A 24,005-nucleotide genomic window follows, 5' to 3' on the forward strand; every position below is an offset into this window, starting at 1 on the left:
GATAATAGAAAGTAGACTTGGCAACACAGAGGACAGAACATGGCATCAAAAGAGCAAGTGGTTGGATTCATGTTAGAGATAATGCTCAACAGCTCAGAGTGTGAAATAATATGAAAATTAGAAAGCAGAGGGGCACATATTTGCATATTGATAATTCTGAGTTAAATTGCTTGAGATCTGTGCCCTAATTTCAGTAACTTTGTTTATAAAGAAGTTGCAAAACTTCTCACATAAGTTTAGGCTAGGTTCTGGGCCGGCCGGTCTAGAAGGGTTTAATACTGAATTTAGTGTAGAAAACATTATCTTTGGGCAATGGGAATATTTTGAGATTATGTTAGAGAAGTATTTGGCCCTTTGCAAGTAAACTGATTCTTGGAAGTTAGACAAGTTACTCTGTAAGATTTGATATGAGATTTGAAATTTGTTCTTCTTCCATTGTCTTTCTGCTCTTCTACATTTTTTCCTTAAAACTTTTATGTCACAATTAAACCATGGTACATTATTTGATTTCAGTTTTTTGGTTTTATAAGGGGCAATTACGTTGAAGATTTCTGATCATGAAGAATTGAAACAATTTACCAGCTCATCAACAATCCGATTCTGCGATGATATAACATCACTATGAGCTGGAAGGGCCAAAAAGCCATAAATTGCAAAGCAGTGGAAGGGTTAATAGACCTTGAACGGTAGGTATTAGGCTGGTTTACATGACTAGGACAGAAAATGACACTGTCAAACAAAACTGGCCAGTGATCAGACAACTCAGCCTCACTTACAGATATATTACTGATATCAAGGCCTAATGATAAAACTAGATCTAGCGTGTGACCCAGTTTGTGTGTTTGTCCTGATATGTGTTGTGGGAGGTTAAAAGAGTCTAAAAGATGAACGAAATCTCTCACAAGAGGTTTCGAGGGACAACAAAGATGTATGTTAAAATCACCAAGAATCAACAACTTGTCAGTACTTGAAACCACATTGGATAGAAAATATGAAAACCCCCTTAACTAATCAGTCACTATTCTTTGTGCATTCTTAAAAACAAACGTATTAAACAGTTTTAATCTGCTACACAATCATGTACATCACAATACAAAGAAAATAAGATCTGACACTACTTCAGTGTCGTTGTGACTTTAAATCCTTAGTATTGATGGAACATCTTCATGTCCCATCTCAAGACAGACTGTATATGTTTACATGTGGGTTTGTGATACTGGGATGTGACAGCCAGCATAAAATTTTTGAAAATTTTCTCACACACACACACACACACAGAGAGAGAGACAGAGAGAGAGACAGAGAGAGAGAGAGAGAGAGAGAGAGAGAGAGAGAGAGAGAGAGAGACAGAGACAGAGACAGAGAGAGAGACAGAGACAGAGACAGAGAGAGAGAGAGAGAGAGAGAGAGAGAGAGAGAGAGAGAGAGAGAGATCTGCACTGGATCAAAAGTAATTATTCACAACAGGAGGCTGCAGAGTTAATTCGACCAATCAGAAGGAGGGTGGGGGGAAAGGCTAGAGAGAATGAGAATGACAGAGATTGTAGAGAATGTAAGAGGCAAAATCAGAAAGAGAAACCGCATCAAAGCTATATTTACATGGATCATGTGTTCCTCATACTTCATGTTCAGCTGTGGAATGAAAGTGTTCATTCCAGTTCATTTGATATTGTCACCATTGGCAACAGCATGTAGTCAACTACAAACACAAGGACTGCCAAAAGACTATCATTCTGTAAAATGCCCAACGCTTAAATCACTTCCTTTGTCATGGTGATTAAACAAGGCTGTTTGGAATGGAACACTAGTGTATTGCTTGTGGCATACTGCACAGTATATACTGTATACCGCCCACTATTTTGTAAAAATGCATGTGAAACGGTACATTGTGCCATGACAAACACTGCAATGACATGTCATATGACTCCACTATATATTAGAAGTTTAAAGGGTTAGTTCACCGAAAAATGAAAATTATGTCATTAATAACTTACCCTCATGTTGTTCCAAACCCGTAAGACCTCCGTTCATCTTCGGGACACAGTTTAAGATATTTTAGATTTAGTCCGAGAGCTCTCAGTCCCTCAATTGAAACTGTGTGCACGGTATACTGTCTATGTCCAGAAAGGTAAGAAAAACATCTTCAAAGTAGTCCATGTGACATCAAAGGGTCAGTTTGGTCCAAAAATAGCAAAAAGGGTACATTTTGGTCCAAAAATAGCAAAAACTACGACTTTATTCATCATTGTCTTCTCTTACGTGTCTGTTGTGAGAGAGTTCAAAACACAACAGTGTAGGGACATCTATTTAAAATATATTAAATATATTAAAAATATATATTATATTAAAACTTTAAACTACTTTTTAAAATGCAATTTCATTCATTATGAATAATCACAGTGTTTTTACTTGGTTTACTTGCATATTGTTTTCAGAGACTGCCATGTTCAGGCCCCATATCAAAAGATGTTGGCTGTCAAACTGACCAACCCACTAATACATCTGTGGGCACACAGCTGCCGTTTCGAACCATGAGACCCAAGTGTCGTAGCAAAGGTATTACTTATATAATCCTAACCTGTGTCATCATAATTATATTTATAAGAAGCTTAAAAGCTTTATTGCCTAAAAGGAAGTATTTATAGTCCATATTTTTATAATACTGCAATTACAATTGATAGAATAAAACTTTAAATTGTATTTTCTAACGTTATAGAAACACAAACAGAGCAGTCCTCAATTCTTTCAAGTGGTGATGTCGCCATACCCTGGACTACTTCACATCCTTTTACTTCAACACCTTTAAAAGATGAAACGCCTTCCAAAAGGCGTCGCTTTGAATTGGAGGAGGAAGAAAGTGTGTCTTTTGAAGAAGTCTGTGACACTCAAGACGTAACATATGACCCTGCTCAGTCTGTCACCAGTGTGACTGAACCATCAAAGCATTCAGAAGTTTTTGTCTTTATCATGTTAAGTTTAGCATACATTTATGTGAACTGTATGTTTTACTGACTCGTAAAACTGATTATGTTGAAAAAAAAAATACACTACATAATTTTTTTGTTATTAATTTTCTCTTGTGATAGCATGTACACATCCAAAGCCTCTCATGAAGACACCAAATATATTGTGTTTGAAAACTGTCTTCTTGAACTGTTTGAGACCTGTCCAGTATGTTCAATAGCCTGCAATATTCAGCCTCGTAGCAATGGGACTTTTTTGGCCATTGATCAACGTTGCCTGCATTGTGAGTACTTCAGACAGTGGAAGAGCCAACCCTGTGTTTGCAGTACCCCTGTTGGTAACCTCCAGCTGTCTGCTTCCCTGTACTTCTCTGGAGCTTCATTCTTCCAGATGAAAAAGGTTTGTTGGGTGTTTTTTTATTTTTACTGTTTAAAATAGTTTAAACGTATAATGCATAATTATTATTTTTCTTTTGAAGGTATTTGAGTCAATGCATTTGAAGATGTTCACATACAGAACCTTCAGAAGGCATGCCAGCATGTACCTGGAACCACTAATAATTTATAAGTGGAAGAAGGAACAGGTGGATTTATTGAAGGATCTCTGTGAGGCAGACAAGGTGATAATTGGTGGCGATATGAGAGCTGATTCGCCAGGTAAAGAGTCCTGCTTGGTGATGTTCTTCTGCAGTCTTAATAATTTGTTCCTGTGTAAACTATTTTATAAAATATTATTTGTATTTTGACATTTTAGGCCATTCAGCAAAGTATGGGAGCTACACCACAATGGATCTTCAAAAGAACCTCATAATAGACATCCAGCTAGTGCAAGTGAGAAAATGCATAGATCACATCATGTCAATGCACACAAAATTACCAGAAAGAATGGCAACAGAGTATGCCTTGCCTGTTTCAAATTAAACAATGTTAAATTATACTTGTATTATAAATTACAATTGCTATTTATAATAGACCTTTTATAATTCAAAGATGTAGTCAGATATGATTACTGTTTTAAAGGAATGAAATAACTGACTTTCACTGCCCTGATAACAATTTTTTCACAGAGTTATGAGGTCGGTGGTAGCTACCACATGGAGAAAGAAGGGTTAAAACGAAGCCTGGAATGGCTGAGGAATGTGGTGTAAGGCTAGACTGCATTGTGACAGACCGACATCCCCAGATTCAAAAGTTTCTGAAAGAACGAAACGTCACACAGTACTAAGATGTCTGGCATTTGGAGAAAGGTACGTTTGAGCTTGAAAAAAACATTTAATGTTAATAAATGGACAGTTTTTTTTTTCATTACATAAACAATATTTCTTTTTGTTATTAAAAATTAATTAGGGTTGTCAAAGAAGTTAGAGCAAATTGCCAGAGTCAATGACTGTTCAATAGTGAAAAAGTGGCAGCACAGCATAAGAAACCATCTCTACTGGACTGCAGCATCCTCTACATCAGGACCAACGAAGGTAGCCAAGTGGAAGTCCCTCATCAATCACATTCAGGATGTTCACATCCATGATGATCCATTATACCCACAATGTGAACATTCACATCGAGTGTCTAAGGGCAGCAGTAAACACTTCAAACCTGGTGAGTGCATAGTATTTCATATTATTACCATTACCAATCAAAGTGGCTGACTGTTGTTCATCTGTGTGTCCCACAGTGCTAATACGGTTTCCATTATCCTTCACACAAATTAATACACATTGTATAGAAGCATCTTATTGACAAGTAATAAACCATAAAGTCCGATTATTTCATAATTGTATGTAATAGAGGAAGCCTAGCATAAGCTATAAAGTAATTTGAAAAGCAGTTATAACATTTTGAATGCTTTGTCATTTCTTATTATTTTTAATTTATCTTAAAAAATAATAACACTGTATCACTCCTACTTTTTAGTAACTACATGTTTTTTTTCTGCTGTTTTAGATTGTATTTGGCTGGCATGCATTTCAATGAAAATTCAAACCGTCCAAAGGCTACTACATCATCTGGAAAGCCAATGTACAGACTTTTGTTCCCCAAGGCTAAAAAAAGGATTGTACACCATAAAACCAGTGACATCCAACCCAACGTACTGTAAGTGTGAATAGATGTTTTAATTAGTAATTTACAAAAAAAAAATAAACTAAATGCAATACACAAAAGTGCATAGAACTTAATTTACAGTATTTAAAAAAAATTCCAGGCTACGTCAACAATCTGATGACACTGCTTTTTGAAAAGGTTCTGCCAGATCCTTTTCCCTACATGGAGGAACTGCATAAAATTACAGTGCCTGACAGTCTATGCACACAGTATGACAGACCTTCATTGAAGGAGTCCATTGCTGAGCACGTGTCAAGGTTTAGTCAAGGGGCAGTTTGAATCCGACATAGCTGCCTTACGCATCTGGGAATTTTTGCCGTATACACAGGACAGCACATGATGGTATTACAACCCTGATCTTTCTGCCTAGATAGCCCCAGCACCAACTGACAAAGCTTCTGTAAGCCAAATGCCTGTAGCGCCTGATGGAAACAGAGAAAAGACATTTCAAATTATACATTCAAAAGGTGTTTTGTAAAGTGTTGTGTGTGTGTGTGTGTGTGTGTATATATATATATATATATATATATATATATATATATATATATATATATATATATATATATATATATATATATATGTCAAAACGATTGTTATTTGAATATATATTTTGTTACAATAAATATTTATCCATATTAACATAAAACTATTGTGTATGTCAGTTTTCTTACTGGTGTAACCCTCTGAGTCTCAAAGGACCATAGTCTGCCCTGTAAATGTTATGTGCATTCTGTAACGAATACAAATTTAGGCAAACAGGTTCAAGTCCCGGGTGATGAATCATACAGGTAGGTGGTACTGGTGCCTGGTTAATTATTCTGACAACCTATTGAGAAGGCTATTGAGTTTACAGTTGTAGTCCAACATGTATGACATGTAATACTCAAACATGCAGATTAACTTAATTATTATTATTTGTCTTTTATTATGTGCACATACTTCAGGGGTCTCCATGCAGCATTTATGTTCTTGCTCAGTGGGCATTGCACCACAATTGCCACAAGTGCACCTGTGAATGTTTAAAGCAATCATAAATGTATTTGATATGACACCTATTTATGTAGAATTGTCATTGTGACGAGTGGGGCGGGGCCGAGGGACATGGGAACAGGAGCGAGGCCAGTGGAGTGATTGGAGATGAACGACACCTGTTCGACCCACCGGTCTCGAGTCCCACGCAGGAGATGGAACGATATAAAACTGGAGCGACGACAGTGAAGGAGGAGAGAGGACCAGGCCTGAGCTTTATTTTATGTTTTGGTTTTTATTTGTGCGCATCAGTCGTCCGTGAGGGGCTGATGCGCTGTTTTGTGTGTTTATTCTGTTATTAAAGTCTTTCATTTGATTGTCCGCCGGTTCCAGTCTCCTTCTTGCCGATGATTAGGAAGGTTTTATTCATTACAGTTATTTTAAGGGTATTTACAATATTACTTTTAATCACTGGCTAATATAACCACATTTGTATAAGAGAATCTTGAAAATATGTCGCCTTTCTAGTAGGCCTACATGTGATAGAAAATTAAAAATGTTGCCTTATCAATGCTGCATCTTCAAATATGGCCTGTGCATGCATTTTTGTCCGTGGTACACCCTATCATTTAATTGAAATTAGCTAAATAATGTTAAACTGTTAGCAAATTAAGCTATAGGATAATTATGCAACAATAATCCGTTTTCAAGTGTCTCGGGTTACAGTTTTTTTATTAATTCAAAATAGTTTCACTTTCCATGTGGAGACGGGCTGTTCCAGTATTCGTTGTTGTGGTGATGGTTCATTTTCCTCTGATTCCTCATCTGATTCCGGCTCAAACATATAAGGTTTTATCATTGCAAGAGCCATCGCCTCGAAATGCATCACCCGCTAAACAGTTACGCTCAATCTGCAAATGTTCTGGCTGGGGGTGTTAATAATTGATCCATAGGCACTGACGTTAGCCAATCATAACAGTGGGCGTTAACACTGAACTCTTAAAGGGGAAACAACCCAAAAACAGACTGTTTGAATCAAAGAATGAGAAACCGGGGGGGGGGGGGGGGGGGAATGTCATAATTCACTACATTTTAAAAGTAAAAAAAACTATAGTAATACTAAAATTGTCCCTAGGGGACCATAATAATAAAATAAAAAAACCCATGTCATGACCCCTTTAACCTGTTAACTTTTTTAATGTGGCTGACACTCCCTCTGAGTTCAAACAAACCAATATCCCGGAGTAATTCATTTACGCAAACAGTACACTGACTGAACTGCTGTGAAGAGAGAACAGAAGATGAACACCGAGCCGAGCCAGATAATGAACAAAAGATTGACTCGTTGTCGAGTCAAGAAACGGTTGCATCGGTTTTCGGATCACCAGTAGTTCTTTCGGACAGTTCGATTCAATTAACCAGTTGAAGAAAACGGTTTACCGGTTCTTTTGCGCTCGACCTAATGGCTTAATTTGCGATGATTGCCCTTGATTCAAGCCTTCGGCTTACCTGGGCTCATAACATTAGCACAGAATCAGTTCAGAATCAATCACCAAAAGAATCAGTTCAGTTTAGACAGTCTGTGTGTCATTCTGCTTCACGCTGAATCACACATGCGCAGTATCATCAGCTCCTCGGTTCTCGAATCGGACACGTCTGACAGAAACGGTTCTTGACTCGAGAATGAGTCAGTCTGTTGTTCGTTATCTGGCTCGGCTCGGTGTTCATTTTCAATTCTCTCTTCACAGCAGTTCAGTCAGTGTACTGTTTGAGTACCTGAATTACTCCGGGATATTGGTTTGTCTGAACTCAGTGGAAGTGTCAGCCACATTAAAAAAGTTAACAGCTAAAGTCATTTGCGGATTAATGCGTATTGGAGACGTGACCTGTTTTAAACGATTCAGTTCGATTTGGTGAACTGGTTCAAGAAGATCCGGTTACATCGAATGATTCGTTTGCGAACCGGATATCACTACACTGTTGTGTTTTGAACTCTCTCACAACAGACACGGAAGAGAAGACAATGATGAATAATTTGATATTTTTGGACCAAAATGTATTTTCGATGCTTCAAAAAATTCTAACTGACCCTCTGATGTCACATGGACTACATTGAAGATGTTTTTCTTACCTTTCTGGACATGGACAGTATACCGTACACACAGTTTCAATGGAGGGACTGAGAGCTCTCGGACTAAATCTAAAATATCTTAAACTGTGTCCCGAAGATGAACGGAGGTCTTACAGGTTTGGAACGACATGAGGGTGAGTTATTAAATGACATAATTTTCATTTTTCGGTGAACTAACCCTTTAATAGAGTGCTGCAGTGATAGATGTAGGCAGGTCATTCCAATGCAGCTATGCACACTGTACATACTGCAAAAATGGTTTTAGTAGTATAATTGTAGTAAACCTTACTACATCTGAATTACAACTGGTTGAGGCGGCCAAGTATGGACCAGATTCCGGTCAGAGAATCGGGAGAGCAGGATTTACTCCATTTATTTACTCCAATATATGCATCTGCATATGCATCTGGTATGAATTTAGATGTGTTTTGTATTATATGAACACATTACAGAAACAGCATTACATTACATTACAGCAGCATAAACAAAGACAGACAGCGATCTTCACCGGCAAGTAACAGTAATAAGTGTCCCCCTAGGAAACGCGAATTGAACTTTGGTTCCTAGTTCCTGAATAGGCTTTCTGACAATAATAATTCGCCATTTTGAACAGGCTATGTTATATTTCATTAACAATTAATGATGCAATGCATTATACATACTTTAAATACCATAAAAAAGTGTTCACAGTTTAGTACTATGCCATTTTGAACACATTCAGAGCTTTTTGAATCAGCTCAAAAATGTGCAATCATTGATATTGAATCTTCAAGACTTTATGCCATTGTTACATACTGCAAAAATTATTAGTAGTGTACTGTAGTACTATGAAATAATTGTGAACACATCCAGATCCTTTCGAATCAGCTTATTACTGTCTGACAATTCATTTTAAATCTTCAGGACACAGTCTTTTTTTACACATCTCATCAACACTAATTAATGGTGCATACTGTGCACAGTGTACATACCTTTGCACACTGCAAAAACAGTATGGTAGCCATTTCAAACACTTCCAGAGACTCATTATCAATCAGCTGCAAAATGAATCTTTAACCATTTAGCAACATCTCAACAACACAAATTAATGTTGCATAGTGTGCCCAGTAGACACATTGCATTGTATACTGCAAAAATAGTATTAGTAGTGTAGTATTAAGCAATTTTGAATGCTTCCGGAGCCTTATGAATCTGCACAAAAAATGTATGACTATATCTCATTAACCCTAATTAATATTGCATACTGTGCATATACCTTATTATCTTAGTATAGTAGTACATCATTTCAAACACATCCAGAGCTGATTCAATTTGAATCTTCAAATCTTCTCACCACTAATTAAGGAAAAAGAACTTGAATCATTGTGGGTCAGTACGTTTTCTATATTATTACCCATTTTGCTTCAACCAGAGAACATTTCATACTAAAAGTCTTCATAAAATAGCAGACTAGAGGCTACTGTGATCAGTGGACTCTTGTACTGTAACATAGGGCATGTGCGACAGACGGGGTTTTACCCTTCTGCTCCTATTCTATCATTATAAAGGAAGAGAGGATCACTAATGAGCCGGTAACGAGTAGACGTGTGGCCACAGAGGTGAAGGAGTGAGATAGAACTCTTTGTGAGTGAAAAGGCTTCCTTCTCCCTTCATCTTGCGATTATGTGTCAACATCAAACATGGCGACTAGCGCTCCACACCTGCCCGTCAGTGCAGTCCTTTGGAGCCAAGATTAAAGGGGGTTTTGCTCACCAGAGGTAGAAACAGCTAAATGAAACGCACTGTAGGACCCAGAACACATCATATCTTTAATTCCTTCAGTTCTTTGTTCAGACAAACAGGTGGACTGTTGCGTCCTCTGAGCAAAGCGAGCGAGTCTTTTTATAACCTGCATTAGGATTCCAAACACATTTTCAGAAAGAATTATTTTGATCTCTAGAAACAACCCTTCAAGCTGTGAGATTTGGAATTTCTCACACGTACAGCCACAATGCCAAATCCACCAACTCAATGTGGTGATATTCATTTGCTGTCTTCTTCCAACTTCCTCAATGATAAATCACAGCTTTAACACTGAAAATTAAATTATTGGGACTATAGAATACAAATAACAGTGTTGGAATAATCCCAATCAGTTAGCGAGACAAATTTCAGTTACACTTTATTTTAAGGTGTCAGTGTTACAGTGTAATATGCCTTTATGTATTGAGTAATATTAATGAACTACATGTACTATATGTTAAGGGTTAGAATTAGGGTTTGGCTTAGGGGTTATTTGCATTTAATTATGCATAATTAATTGTTATTATAATAGTAAGTACATGTAACATTTTGTAACAAAAACACCTTAAAATAAAGGGTCATCGAAATTTTCACATGCCCGTCAGCACCACTGAAAATTGGAATCTCAAATACTTTTTTTAAATGCATGTTATTGATCTTATTGAATGGATCATCCATGCTTATGTTTCATTTTTTCTAAATAATATTTTAAGCTCTTCATTTTCTTACAATCGCCTGCAAGCTCACATCTGCAGATGGAATCACTTTTGAATCACAGATCTTTCACTAATTCTATTACACCGCAATTTTTAAGAATAACATACTAATCTTTGTCAAAGGATCTGTGGCAGGCTGTCATTTAGAACAGACATAAACCATATTACTGGACAATGTATTCTGATGGTTTTGGATGCATAAATGTGCAAAATCATAATTATATTCTAGCATGAGTATCATTTGACTTGCAGGGTAGTCTAAATTAAATTTTTAGCTATTCAACAGCAGTTGAACTTGTATCTCAATGTTAACAGTACATGTTTTGTGTTATTGCATGTTGTTTGTTAAGGACAACAGCTAAAAAATTTAATTTGTGGACAACAGTAATTCTCAGCAATGTTCTTAAAGAGATTTCTCCCAAAAATAAAAATCATGTTGTCCACAACCTAAATGAGTTTCTTCTACCGAAGATATTTTGATGAGCGCTGAGAACCAGACACCATTGGAGATCACGGTCTTCCATTATATGGACAAAAAACACTTATACAGTTCTCAAAATATCCTCTTTTAGGGTCCATAGAATACAGAAAGTCATACAGATTTGTACTGTAATGAAATGAAGGCGAGTCAATGATGACCTGGATGGACTGGCCCTTGTATTTATAGAGTATATAACTTTCTCCTGATGACTTTCCTATAGATTTCCATTATGAATGAAATTGTGCAAAATTTTTGCAAGCTGATGGAAAAATTGAAATAATTTTCTACTAATAGAGCTTAGCTTTTGAACCCAGATTGTTCCTTTCTCATGCTGATGAAGTGTGAGCTCATTCAAGACCTTGGAATGATTAATATTCCTTATTTAAGTCAAAATCTGTCATAAATATTACACAATCATTAAGCCAGTACATAAGCCGACCACTATCTTTTGTAATTCAGTGAAAAGACAGACAGGCCAGATGACTGCTGAAAGCAATACAAGTCCTGTGTGTTGACAAAGGTGTTCTTGAGCAGGGTAAAGAGCACTGTGGGAGACAGAGGGAGTGTGTAACAGGCTTTTTAAATGATCTACTTAATCACATCATGCCTGCAGGTCACCCTTTTCTCGACACATTAGAGTTAGAAGGTCAGATTACATTTACATTTATGCATTTGGCAGACACTTATCTAAAATGTACATTTATCAGTATGTGGTTTCGCTGGGAGTTAAAACCATGATCTTAACCTCGAGTTAAACTAAAGAACATCACATCTGTTACAGTAGATCAGCAAAGAGAAAGACAAATTTAAATAATACTTTGAAAAATGTAAAGGAGGCTAGATTCTCAAGCTATAGTTAAAGTGGGTCAGCGTGCACAACGATTCACCAAAAACTCCACACTGCTTCTCTGCACCCTTTAAAAGGTTTCAAGAAACAGTATTGCTGAGAAAAGTCATGCAAACATATCAGGTTTTCTATTATCTGCAAAGGAAGTTATGAATAATTTTCAGCCACTGTTACACATGCATGGTCGGACTGTTATACTTGTTCCCTTAGCTAGGAAAAAATCTCAAGACCTAATAAAAATTTTTATAAATAAAAGAAACTTAAAGGAATTTAGTTCTAACTATTAATAAAAAGCTGATGCAAGTGTGCAAGTTTGAATACTACTATGCAACACTGTAAAATTTCTTATGGTTTACAATGCTGCATTTTTTTTACTAAGAATACAGTAAAACCACTAATATTGTTTTCTATTTCAATGTTTTAAAATGAAGTTTATTTCTTTTGTGGAAAGATTCATTTTCAGCAGCCATTACTCTAATCTTCAGGGTCAAATGATCCTTCAGATATGCTGAATATCCAGCTTTGGTGCTCAAAGTATATAATCTTACGGATTACAAACATCCTAATGGTTTATCATACATTTTTCAATATGAAGAATTGAAAGTTCTTTGGTCTAATCAAAGTTGTGGGTTCTAAATAAACAGCTAGGTGTTGTAGTTTTCCAATCAATCTTTGTGAATTATTTATATTTGCACTTTAATTGGTTTACCTGAGATACTTTGTGCTTTGCAGTAGTTATAGTATTTCACTCTACATTACAAAAACGCCGAATATACACATAAGCTTTAAATGAACATATTCCAAAACTAGACAGTTAGGGTGGTTCATTTAGATCTATCCAGGTGGTATATGAATAATTTGGTTGATAATTAATAATTATTTTTTAACGAATGGAAAGCAATGGAGCATTTCCAACTGGCATTTTGCAGTTGCCCAAGCAGCTGTTCTGAGTAGCTGGTGGCAAAAAGTTTCTACTTAAAATAAATCAGAAATGGCATGCAGAACAGTGAACTTGAATTCATCTTCAAAGGTCAGAAATACTGTTGATTAAAAATTCAATGTCCCATGTTTAAAGGCCTTTGCATGCTTTGAGTATTGGTGGAAAGCTGAAAGGCCTTTCAGAAAACCATTACATCAAAATATAATGCCAAACATCATAATGCACCTGCTCTATCAGCCATGGACACCTGTCTTGTGATGAAACACATCTGGAAAATTCACATTGGCACAGAATCAACAAAATCTCTCTCTGTCTCTTCTCTGTTCTTGCCCTTTTCACGGTTATTAACTGGAAGCCTGCTGAAGCAGACAGAATCCTAGAAAACTGTCTCTCTAGAGGAAATCATACTTCATACAACAAACCAATAATAAATCATACAAACCAAAAACAACAAATCACCATTCTAACGGTGACTCATCAGCATCAAGGAAGCCAATTGAGAAAAACTCTAAACTTAATGACTAGCATGTGATCTTTATTAATATGGGATAATACAGCATTATTTGGTTTGAAAGAGCCGCCACTTACAGATGTTAGGAAAATCAACATCCAGGCCTTCTTTGTACTCCTGATGTTTGTTGACATCAAAATGGCTGACTAACAATTCATCTCCTTCTTGTAGAGCATCACATTCCCTAATAGTTAGAAGACTGAAGTCTCTTTATGCCCTCATTGATATAAGCATATTCAAATGCCAACAGCCTTGGAATATGATCTTGGTTTTCTGGAGACATTCCTCAAAGAAAGAAGACTGTTGCTGAGGACACCTAGCTTCTTCTTCCAAGACAAAAACATTAATTTCCCACTTAGGGATAAAGCATCCTCTGGCCCTTAGTTTTAGAAGTTCTGAAAGTAAAAAAACAAAACTTTGCAGTCCGGTCGTAGAGGTGCAACCTTTTCTTTGGCACTGGCCATTTGTAGTTCCAGGCATAGTAAAGCCATTAATGAGAACATGCGTCAGAAACATCTTCATTTGCGGTTAAGATAAAAACCCCTCAAGACGCATGGCCATCTCTTGCTGTAAACAACTTCAAAAGTCCAGTCCAAAAAAACGGGGACCGCACAATTATTCCAGAATTGTCCAAAAACGGCTATCAAAGGGCTGACCCCTTTGCCCTAGGTTCCTGCGAAATTTAATCCAGTTTTCTTTTTAGATTTTGTTTTTTAGCACTGAAGCTGAGCTCCTGCACTCTGGGTATTTTTGATTTCCTTTGCGCAAAAGCTGAGCAAACACACAAAGAGAGCTGCGACAGAACCCTGCCAAGTCTCGCCTGGGTTTCTTCTCTTCCATTCCTCTCCCTCTCCGTGCTCCCGCACTCCCGGCGTGGCAACTTTCCCGAGAAACCCTGGCGGAGCTCCAGCCTGAGTCGCTTGACTGGGCCCCCCTCATCCCACCGAAAAAGGGCCAATTTAGGCAAATTGATCAAAACGGATCTCAAATTATTTTCTCTTCTCTGCCATTCCCTGCCACCTTCATCCAAATCCGGTCCCCCCTCCTCCCTCACCAGATGCACAGATGTGAGGACATTGGAATGTCTGTCCTCCCAATCTCCCCAGCGTCCCCGCACCTCCAACGTCCCTCCTTCAACCGTCCATCCGCTCCATGCATTGAGTGCCACTGGCACTCAAGAGTTACTCTGTGTTTCACCTACTCACTTTCAAATCTGTCTTAGCAGGGAAAAATCCTGCTGCTGTTTTCCCTTTCAGCGCTGTGATCATTCTCTGTGTGCCAAAACTGCTCCTCCTGTGCTGCTACTGCCATTTTTGGGGACATGGCAGCGATGTTGTGCCAAAGTGGGACAGCCCCAAGGACGCCCTCCCTAAACAAACTTTCTCACTTATATGGAAACAAAACCATGCACTTGCCACAAAAGTGTTATATGATATTTAGCATGGCAAATCAACAACTGCTATAGAGAATATAAACATGTTGGACCATATTGCTCTGACAATCTATATTTCCTAGTAAATATAACTTTAATATACAGCACATGAGCAATCAACTAGTCAAGTGAAGTATTTTTTTTTCTGTACTACCTAATCAACTAGCCAAACTACTATTAGAATTTCACAAATTCATTTTACTTTGCATCTTTGACTTTGCATATTATTATTATTATGAAAATGTTTAATTAAAATGTTTTGGTAAATGCAGTAAAAAGTCAATGGGGTCCAAAGTTGTTTTGGTCATCAGCATTCTTGAAAATATCTTCTTTTGTCTTCCACAGTTGAAAGTAAGTCATACAGGTTTGGAACAGCATGAGGGTGAGTAAATAATGACCTAAGTGTGATTTTTTTGGGTGAACTATACTTGTTAAATATGACATTTTTAGTCACATGCAAGTAAGCCAAAATCAAAGAAATTGCATTTCTACAGTTTTTAAATTACTAAATTGATTTCTATGATGGTGAAGCTGAATTTTCAGCAGCCATTACTCCAGTCTTCAGTGTCACAAGATTCTTCAGAAATCATTCTAATATGCCTAAATGGCTACAAAAAATTCAGCTTTGCCGCCACAGGAATAAATTACATTTTTAAAAATATATTAAAATAGAAAAGTTATTTTAAATTGAACTAATATTTAACATTATTCCTTTTTTTACTTTCTTTAATCAAATAAATAAAGCCTTAGCAAGCAGAAAAGGCTTCTTTCAAAACACTGAAAAAAAATATCTTAATTATTCAAGCAATTTCAACTAGGGGGCTTTTTTTTTTTGCATATCACTAAAAAGAAGTACAATCCCACTCCCACAGTCCACAGCAACTCCAGCACTTGAAAGATCCCCCTCAGCACGTGACCCAAGCACCCACAAAGTTTTTTGTAAGAGCTGCTCGTGTTCAAAGAGACATCGCACTGCCCTAAGCTCTGATCTCATTCTTCCATCTGTTCTGTGGTCTGTAACCTTCAACCGGGTTCATTACATCTTCAAAGTGAGACACGCGTGTGTCAGTGTTGCAGAGTGTTACCTGGCAACCTTCCAGCTCCACAGTGGAGTCCCGTTGCCAAGGGGAAGCCTTGAGAGGTGAGCACTGATAATCAGTTCACTGCAGTCTGAAGGGGTGGATCCCTGCATGGGCACGCTTCATGCCATTGCACTGAACGTCAATGTGAGTCGCATGTCAAGCAGCCTGTGGATGCTCCAGAGAGCGAGGCATTGCAAACACATTATTTTTATACTTATTAACTTCCAGGCCGATAATACAATAACCTACAATCCTAATCTAAAGTTTCCTTTACAACTTAAGTCCACAGCTGTAAGTTGTACAATGAATGCAAAGGCAATATCTCCAAAACTCGAAAGGTAATGTACACTGGGACCTGCTGCTGGGAGGATGGGACAAGGTATATGACTATAGCCCAAGGCTGAAAAGGTAGAAAATTGCTATTTCGACCTCTGAAAGAAACAAGCCTTTTGTTATCGCTTTTGTGCCCTTGAGCAAGACAAAGGGGATATTTTTCTCAAAAAATAAAAATTCTGTCATTATTATGTCTACCAATATGCTGCTATTTTTCAGAGGAACACAAAAAGGATCATTGTAAAACAAAACATTGAAAAATAAATAGCCCATGCATTGCCCATGCATTTTCTCATTTTGTGTTCCAAGGAAAAAATAATATATAGGTTTGGAATAACATGAGGATGTGAAAATAATGTTGGGGGTGGGGGGATACATTTTTGAATAAACTATTCTTTTCGCACACACTTTTTTGAATAAACTATTCTTTTCGCACACACTTTAGATAAAAGTGTCATGGACAAAATGTTTCTGTTCCACAGAAAATAAAAGTGTTACCGGTTTGAAATGACATGAGGGTGAGCATATGAATTGTTATTTTGGGGGGGTAAACTATACTGTTAAGTATTAAATTTAAATATTTGGAATATTTTTATCTCATGATGACTTTCACACTTTTTCCATGTCACTTTGAATAAAAGTGTCTGCTAAATAACTACTTACTATTCTAACTAGATGTTTTATTTTTCCGTTTAAATGATGTCACTTAAACTGTGTGATTTAGGTTTCGTAGCAGGCCTCCTGTTCCCATCAGAGCTCTTCAGTCTACTTGAAGCAGCATTTCCATTTTTATGTAAGAGCCTGAGTCAGCTGTTCTGTTTCACTGCAAGTGTGCCTTTTATTGCCCTTTACTACCCTGTACTTGCCCCTGAAGAGACGAATATTTAATATTTAATGCCAAGAGTGTTGTGGATCTTACTCGGTAAAAAAAAAAAAAGACTTAGTTTGAAAACATTTTGCTTCACCTAAATGGTTAACGTGATGCTAATGGAAACGAGAATAAGGCTGAATACGATGTAATGATGATATAATGTGTCATACCAAAGCATATATTAATTGATTAGAGTAGCCAAATACGAGTACATAACGTCTACAAATACTTCTATATGAATTTCTGGAAGGAACAAAATGACCATTATACGTAAGTGAAGCACTGCGCGTGCGCGTCGCTCAGATCCAGGAAAAACAAAACAAAGCCCCCAGTTTCCTCGACCGCAGAGGACTCGTCTTTGCTTTCTTTTGCACAAGTACGCTTCGGTTGCAATTCCCTACCCTATAACACTATAATCCATCTCATCGTGACTTGAAACCGCTTGAAACGTTAAGGCACTCCCTTTGTTTGACAGCGGATAGCCGCGTTAGCACGTGAACTGAGAAAGTCAGATAAAAAAAACAACGCCATACCTGACACTTCCATGCTCTGCTCTCTTCCAGGTAGCGCTTCCTCTGGAGACGGCATTCGTATTTTGGAGGACATATCTCCCATTCTGTTTTGGACAAAATAACGCCAAACCAAACGCACGGAAGTCCGCGCGACCATGAGCACAAACACGCCGCACGCGATGCACTTGTGTAACGACTGCACAAGCGCGTGCTTGTTACTTAACTATTTGGTTATATATAATGTAAATAAGAAGCATACGCGTGCTCTAATCAAATGTTTAAAGTCCCCTTTAACCCTGTGGTAAAACGAATCTGAAGTGCTGTATTAGAGGACATTCCTTCCTCGGTGATACAAAAAAGTGTAGGAGCTTGGAATACGTTCCATAGAGTTGTAAAGCTTCTCATTTGTGTTGGCACTTGCTTTATATATATGTATATGTATATGTATATATATATATATGTATATATATATGTATATATATATATATGTGTATATATGTATATATATATATATGTATATATATATATATGTATATATATATATATATGTGTATATATATGTGTATATATATATATATATATATGTGTATATATATATATGTGTATATATATATATATATATATGTGTGTATATATATATATATATATATATATATATATATATATATATATATATATATATATATATATATATATGTGTATATATATATATACATATATATATATATATATATACATATACATATATATGTGTGCGCTATCTTGTCGCCGCATGTCAGCTAAGTGTAGGAAATTAGTTTAGGAAAATTACTTAATCCAATTACATTACACTTGTGAATTTAGGATATGGATTGATGGAAAATTGTTTATCATTTTCTAATAATACTAGGCTAACTGTAGCCTAGAAGATTGATAATAGTTTACAGACCAAGGGATATTTGCAATAACCTATTACAAACAGACCACCAAGTAGCCACTTCTTTGTTTAATCAGATGATATTCCCGGGCCCTTGAAGGTCCTGGCTGTCTGCAGCACTCAGAGACAGTGTCTTTATACACGTGTCGTCAGCATAAGGGTGGATTGAAAAGCTTTACCATCTGGAGTCCACCGCGTGTCCAATGTGTTTGTTCGAGACACGCGTGCGGCAGACGACAGTCCTCTAACTGCAACACAAGAGAGGATCAGGAGACCTCTGCTGACCTCAAAGCAAGTACTAACCCAGACAATACAAAGCGGATGGATAATTCATAGATCGATGGACAGACCTACCAATGTTACGCCGTTCGAGTGCTTTACGGCGGTGCTTCAAACATAGGCTACGCATTGCAAATTATTTTCAAGTTTTTGTGTATAACTTCAAACGTCTTCATAACATTTTAAGGTAAATGACGTCAACTAACTACAAGGGCAATTCGGATTGAGCGAGACGAACCTCGCAAGGCGAATGAAATGATACAACTCCGTTTAAAATCGCTTAATAATTTGTACGTTGATGCAATAGGCCTACTCAGGCCTACGTATTTTTAAAATAAGCCTAACAGGCGGTTGTGGGTTTAAATCCCTAAGCAAATAAGACCTATCAGTGATTTGGAGTTGAAAAAACGCTTTTGTGTAGCAATAAAATGAGAAAAGGATAAAGATAAATCAGTGTTCGACAATAAATCAATGCAGCATGAGGGATGAGATGTGCGCGCGTGGGGGATGGGACTCAACGCGCAGATGACAGGCCATATGGAGTCGTCCTTCTTTTTTGTACACAATTTGATGAACTAAAACTTTCTAAAGGTTTACTGCAGTTTTAACAAAATATTTCCTTCACGTGAAAACGTTTACGTCGAAGTATGATCAGTCATTGGAATCGTGGCGCACGATGACCATATTTCTTAAAAGTGCTCGCGGTTAATTTGCCAGTATTACATAAGAGCATTACATTTTTGTATAAGGGTTTGAATGTAAAAACGTCCAGTTTGAAAAAGTTTTGTTGTTCTTTAGATTATAAACCAGTTGGAGAAGTCGTGCGCACGAATTGCACGTTGACTTGTGCATCAAGAAATGCATAAGAAAGAAAAAAGTGCTTTGTTTAGAAATCACGACGATGAAATAAAACAAACACGTGAATCATGAAAAGTGCAGAAACTATTTTCCAAACGGCTAATGTTTAGGAACCCGACAGATGCCACTTATTTCCACGAGTGTAATCCTCTTTGAAGGGAAGGGAACAGAGGAGCAGGACGGAGAGCTTCAGCGTGTGTGATAAACTGGGCTGCTCTCCTCCTCTCTGTCAGATCGCGCTCTGCATCACACCATTTCACATGATGACCGACTCTGCTTACGAGCACAGAAACCTTCAGCTCTGGCTATTTGCTTCCAACATGCCTTTATCTGCTTTCTTTTCCCCCCGGTTTATCTTGAATAATTTTGAGTGATGCAACACTGTAAGCGGAAATGATTTATGTCGCATCCTACAGCATCAAGGTGCGCAAAGCGAGCGGAACATTTGATGGTTTTGGAAGGACGCTCTTCTGCACCGACTGCCTTGTGGACATTTCCCCAAACTGGATTTATGGACACTTATTATCTCGGGGGATGAAAACCTATTATGTATATCCTACTTCGCAAGGTGTATTTGTGTAAGTTTTGATGAAATCAATGTGCATTGTTTTTACAAATTGTTAACGTCAACCAACTGCGTTTGTTTTACTAAAGCTTGTTTCTTTTTTCCTTCTTCTAGCGCATATAACAGTTGACTGTAGATTCATTAAGGCGCCACTGTATCAAATGATGACAGGCTATATTAATAGGTTCTTTGATCTTCAGACTGAATGGACGTCACTAAATGGATCGCCTAATTAAAATCCTATTTGCGTGGAATGTTCCTTTCTGTGTAAGGTGCAAGGTTGTCTTTGACAAATGGTGCCCTCCACTTTTTCCCAATATTTAGTTTACCCCTCCTGATGCGCTTTCAACTGCCCCCACCCCGTCCGACCCCCCACAAGAGGCGGCGGTGTCTCTGGTTTAGTCTCATAGTTTCCCCCTTCTTTCTTACCTCTGCTGCATTTTGCATGAGCTATATAGGTCATTAGCATTTTAGCGTATGCAAGACTTGACAAAGCTGGTGAGGAGCCAGATGGGCCCTCTACTATTTTTATTTTTTTTTTATCTCATGGGAGTTGAGCAAGGGACCAACTGCAGCAAGCCACTGAGCGCTTCTTTTTATTGCCATCACTCGGGCCTTATGTTGCACCAACACATGATGGAGAGATGCGCACCGTCCTGTGGAAATAACGCATTCGAAAAAATAGGTAACGTAATAAATGAGAACGCTTGCTTGAATTATGATGTGATGCACAGATGCTTTTAAGGATGCATGATGCTCTGTGCAATGTTGGATGCTGATGATACACCAGTCAGAGAAGGACGTAGACATTTTGGTGCAACATCTTTGCTGTAGCTTAGTTGTGCGATTCAGAACACTGTAGTTGCAAACAGGCCTGCTTTTCTTCGTGTTCACAGCGGACCTTGATTTAAATGTCCATACAATTAAGGCACGCGGTGAATGCCAAGAGAGATGGCAAATATCATCGAGGATTGTTTTTATAACAGCATAGCGCATATAGTCCTGGGTTCGCGATGCATGACAGTTCTTATTTTTCTTTCGGTCGGTTTTTGCTAGGAGCGCGTGTGTGGATGCAAGCCGAAGCATTAATGCGGCCAAACTGATTTTTAATATTTCATTGCGTTCTTCCATAATTTTGTGCTACGCAAAAGAGCGTATCATGGAATGTTGTTAAGTGTCACTGTACGTTTATGAGTTTAAAGTTCTAACAATTACCCTGAGGTCTGATGTATTTTGTCATTTACTGTCTATTCATAGGACGATTACAATCTAGAAATAGTCTCATTTGCAGATCTGTTTGGGGATACGATGTCTTCAGGAGAAGATGAAGAATAATATCTACAGAAAAGTTGTGAGGCCTACGGTGACAGCCAAATTAAACAGAACGCACTGATACTTTACATTTCTGAACGTTCAGGACGATAGCAGTTTGGTCCTCAAAAATTACACTTGTCATGTTTCCTCAATAAGGACACTGAAAATATTGAACATGTACCTTTGTATTATATTTATGATTGTGTAAATGATTTTAGCTTGCCAATAAAGTCAAATATACACTAAGCAGACATTAATTTCTTTCTTTTTTTCACGCAATATTCGCCACTTCATATTTCATATTTTCATATTTTTTAATCATAACACTTTTATTAAGACATTATCTTTTTCATTATCTTCTAAAGTTTTACAATTCTATTTTCACTATATATATATTTTTTTTGAATGATTCTCAGTAATTAGGATCAAAATGACGTTCGCAAAATCCACACTTAAGGCTATTTTGCGTTGAAAAAAAAACACTACGGCCTGTAGAAGAATCATTTGAAAATCCTCTAAGAACTTTTTATCCTCTAGAAAATATTTTTGTATGTTTAAAAAAAAACATTGATCTGAAGAACCTGCAACATCAAGAACGTTTTAAAGCCAACTCAAGAACACAGCAAACATGTTCTTAATGTTTATTTACTGAATTTATGAGGACCACATAAGAACCTTTGTTTTAAAGAGAGTAGTTATAAACAGCACGTTTCTACACGTTTATGAGATGATGGAAACTGAAGCTGATTTCGATTACATATAAACGCACACATAGGCGCCTTAAACGTGCCATGAATTCCAGCAGTTGTCATAATATTTAATCTTCACCTGATATGAGATGTTAATTTTTCTGTAATTTTTAGAGATAGGTCTGAACGTCCAAATCAGTGTTTCATCCTTGTATTCCTTATACCATTTTCAGTAAACGTTAACTTATTTTTCAAGGTCATTTAATGGTTGCTTTTGGAAATGAAGGCCTATAGGCTTTTGCCAAATAGCCTTTCTAATTAAACAGGCCAATTAAACAAAATTTTATTAGATAAACGCGCAAGATTATATTCGCCAATAAAACATAGCAAAGAAAACATGTTGCATCATAAATAATTTCTGTACCATATAAACTTCTGTACCAAACGCATTGTAACGTCTTTCGTCCACGAGACTACAAGTCAATGTTATCGCAATGTATAATTTCCGTTAGAGGTTTAAATGTTATTAATAAAACATATTTAACCTCAGCACGCTCAGTGCGTTTACACATTAAGCGTTCAGACAATTCAAGCCAATAAATGGGTACAATGAAGATATAATTTTATAAACCACGCGTGCATTAGGCTACTAGACTACCAAAGCTGGAGTTCATTTCAAACGTTTAAGAAAGAAATGCACACGCGCAGTTTGCGTGACACGAAGGGCATAGCTACTGGACGTGAATGATGTAACCTCGAAGCAGTGCTCTTATATGAGATATCGCAGAAGAGAAAAATTAGAAATTATACTGCTTTTTAGCAACATGTCCTTTCTGAGACTAACCGTTTGCGGCCTTGTCGAAAATGCTATATCGTTCAAAGGGTACTTAAGGACACTACATAATGTCAGATCAACCTCATTAGGCTGAGGTGTAGCCTACATTAGCATATTTCATCAAAAGAATATTTAGGTCGCAGATTAAATTCAGCTGCCCTTGTATTTCAATCAGCGAGTTGGTATTTTTTGTAAATGTTGATTCTTGAAGGACGTGGGGACGCAGTGGGACACAAAGTAAGATATTTCAATGGGCTTTGCATGAAAATCATTGGATTAGAAAAAATAACATTCAAAATTCCAAATAAAATAAAACAATGTTGGAAACCATTGACTGTTATGACCAAATACCGTTAACCTGTGGTAATTGTTATTTATTCAATGAGATGAGCAAAACTGACAGGTTAGGCCATGTTGGTCACAGAAGACCAAGCTTGTGACAAATGTTTACATCAACTTTCAAATTATACAGTTTATTTAAAACGCCTCGAGTTTTTAAAGAATTTAAAACATCTGCTACAAGATTAACATGTAGCTAAATACAAACGTAATTTTTCAGGCACAATCTGTCGAGGAGCTTCAAATTGTAATTTCCCGCCAATATCAGTAATATAAACGTCATCTAAAAAGCTTTTGAGATTTATTTGTTATGTAAATCTATAATACATCAATGCATAATTACATTATTATCGTCATAACGCATTTGCAAAAACAGCGTACTGTGGCTATGGTTACCTTCTATTCGTCATCTTATGTTTGCCTACAGGTGAAATACGCGCTTGGACTTGTAATCAGCTTAATAAGACGTTTAAAAACACGTAATATATATATATACTACATGAATACAAATATGTACTAACCCTGACTCCCAAACCTTTT

At 37.1% G+C, this 24,005-nt stretch overlaps 1 protein-coding gene and 3 long non-coding RNA genes across 7 annotated transcripts in view; 2 read left to right on the top strand and 2 right to left on the bottom strand.

Annotated features, from left to right (window-relative positions):
- The window catches only part of msraa (methionine sulfoxide reductase Aa), an 80,306-nt gene extending 62,366 nt beyond the window's left edge, over window positions 1-17,940 (bottom strand). The window contains exon 1 of one of the 4 annotated variants that reach the window (XM_059512348.1): window positions 17,692-17,925. In XM_059512348.1, the coding sequence (XP_059368331.1) occupies window positions 17,692-17,827 (136 nt within the window). In that variant the 5' untranslated portion in view covers window positions 17,828-17,925. Of the gene's footprint in view, window positions 1-17,691 lie in introns of all 4 variants that reach the window. The other 3 variants (XM_059512349.1, XM_059512350.1, XM_059512351.1) reach the window with 3 other exon arrangements.
- On the top strand, window positions 3,093-4,669 carry LOC132107243 (uncharacterized). Its single transcript, XR_009424252.1, has 5 exons — window positions 3,093-3,363; window positions 3,443-3,620; window positions 3,718-3,794; window positions 4,031-4,210; window positions 4,311-4,669. It is a non-coding gene; the product is annotated as an uncharacterized LOC132107243 (long non-coding RNA).
- On the bottom strand, window positions 5,380-6,088 carry LOC132107244 (uncharacterized). The gene is made up of 3 exons (XR_009424253.1): window positions 6,003-6,088; window positions 5,735-5,889; window positions 5,380-5,485 (listed from the first exon to the last, which is right to left on the bottom strand). It is a non-coding gene; the product is annotated as an uncharacterized LOC132107244 (long non-coding RNA).
- A 1,953-nt stretch (window positions 17,941-19,893) lies between the features above and the next one.
- Window positions 19,894-21,848, top strand: LOC132107245 (uncharacterized). The gene is made up of 2 exons (XR_009424254.1): window positions 19,894-20,301; window positions 20,403-21,848. It is a non-coding gene; the product is annotated as an uncharacterized LOC132107245 (long non-coding RNA).
- The last annotated feature ends 2,157 nt before the right edge of the window (window positions 21,849-24,005 follow it).

This window comes from Carassius carassius, chromosome 27 (genome assembly GCF_963082965.1).
Source record: "Carassius carassius chromosome 27, fCarCar2.1, whole genome shotgun sequence".
NCBI lineage: Eukaryota > Metazoa > Chordata > Actinopteri > Cypriniformes > Cyprinidae > Carassius > Carassius carassius.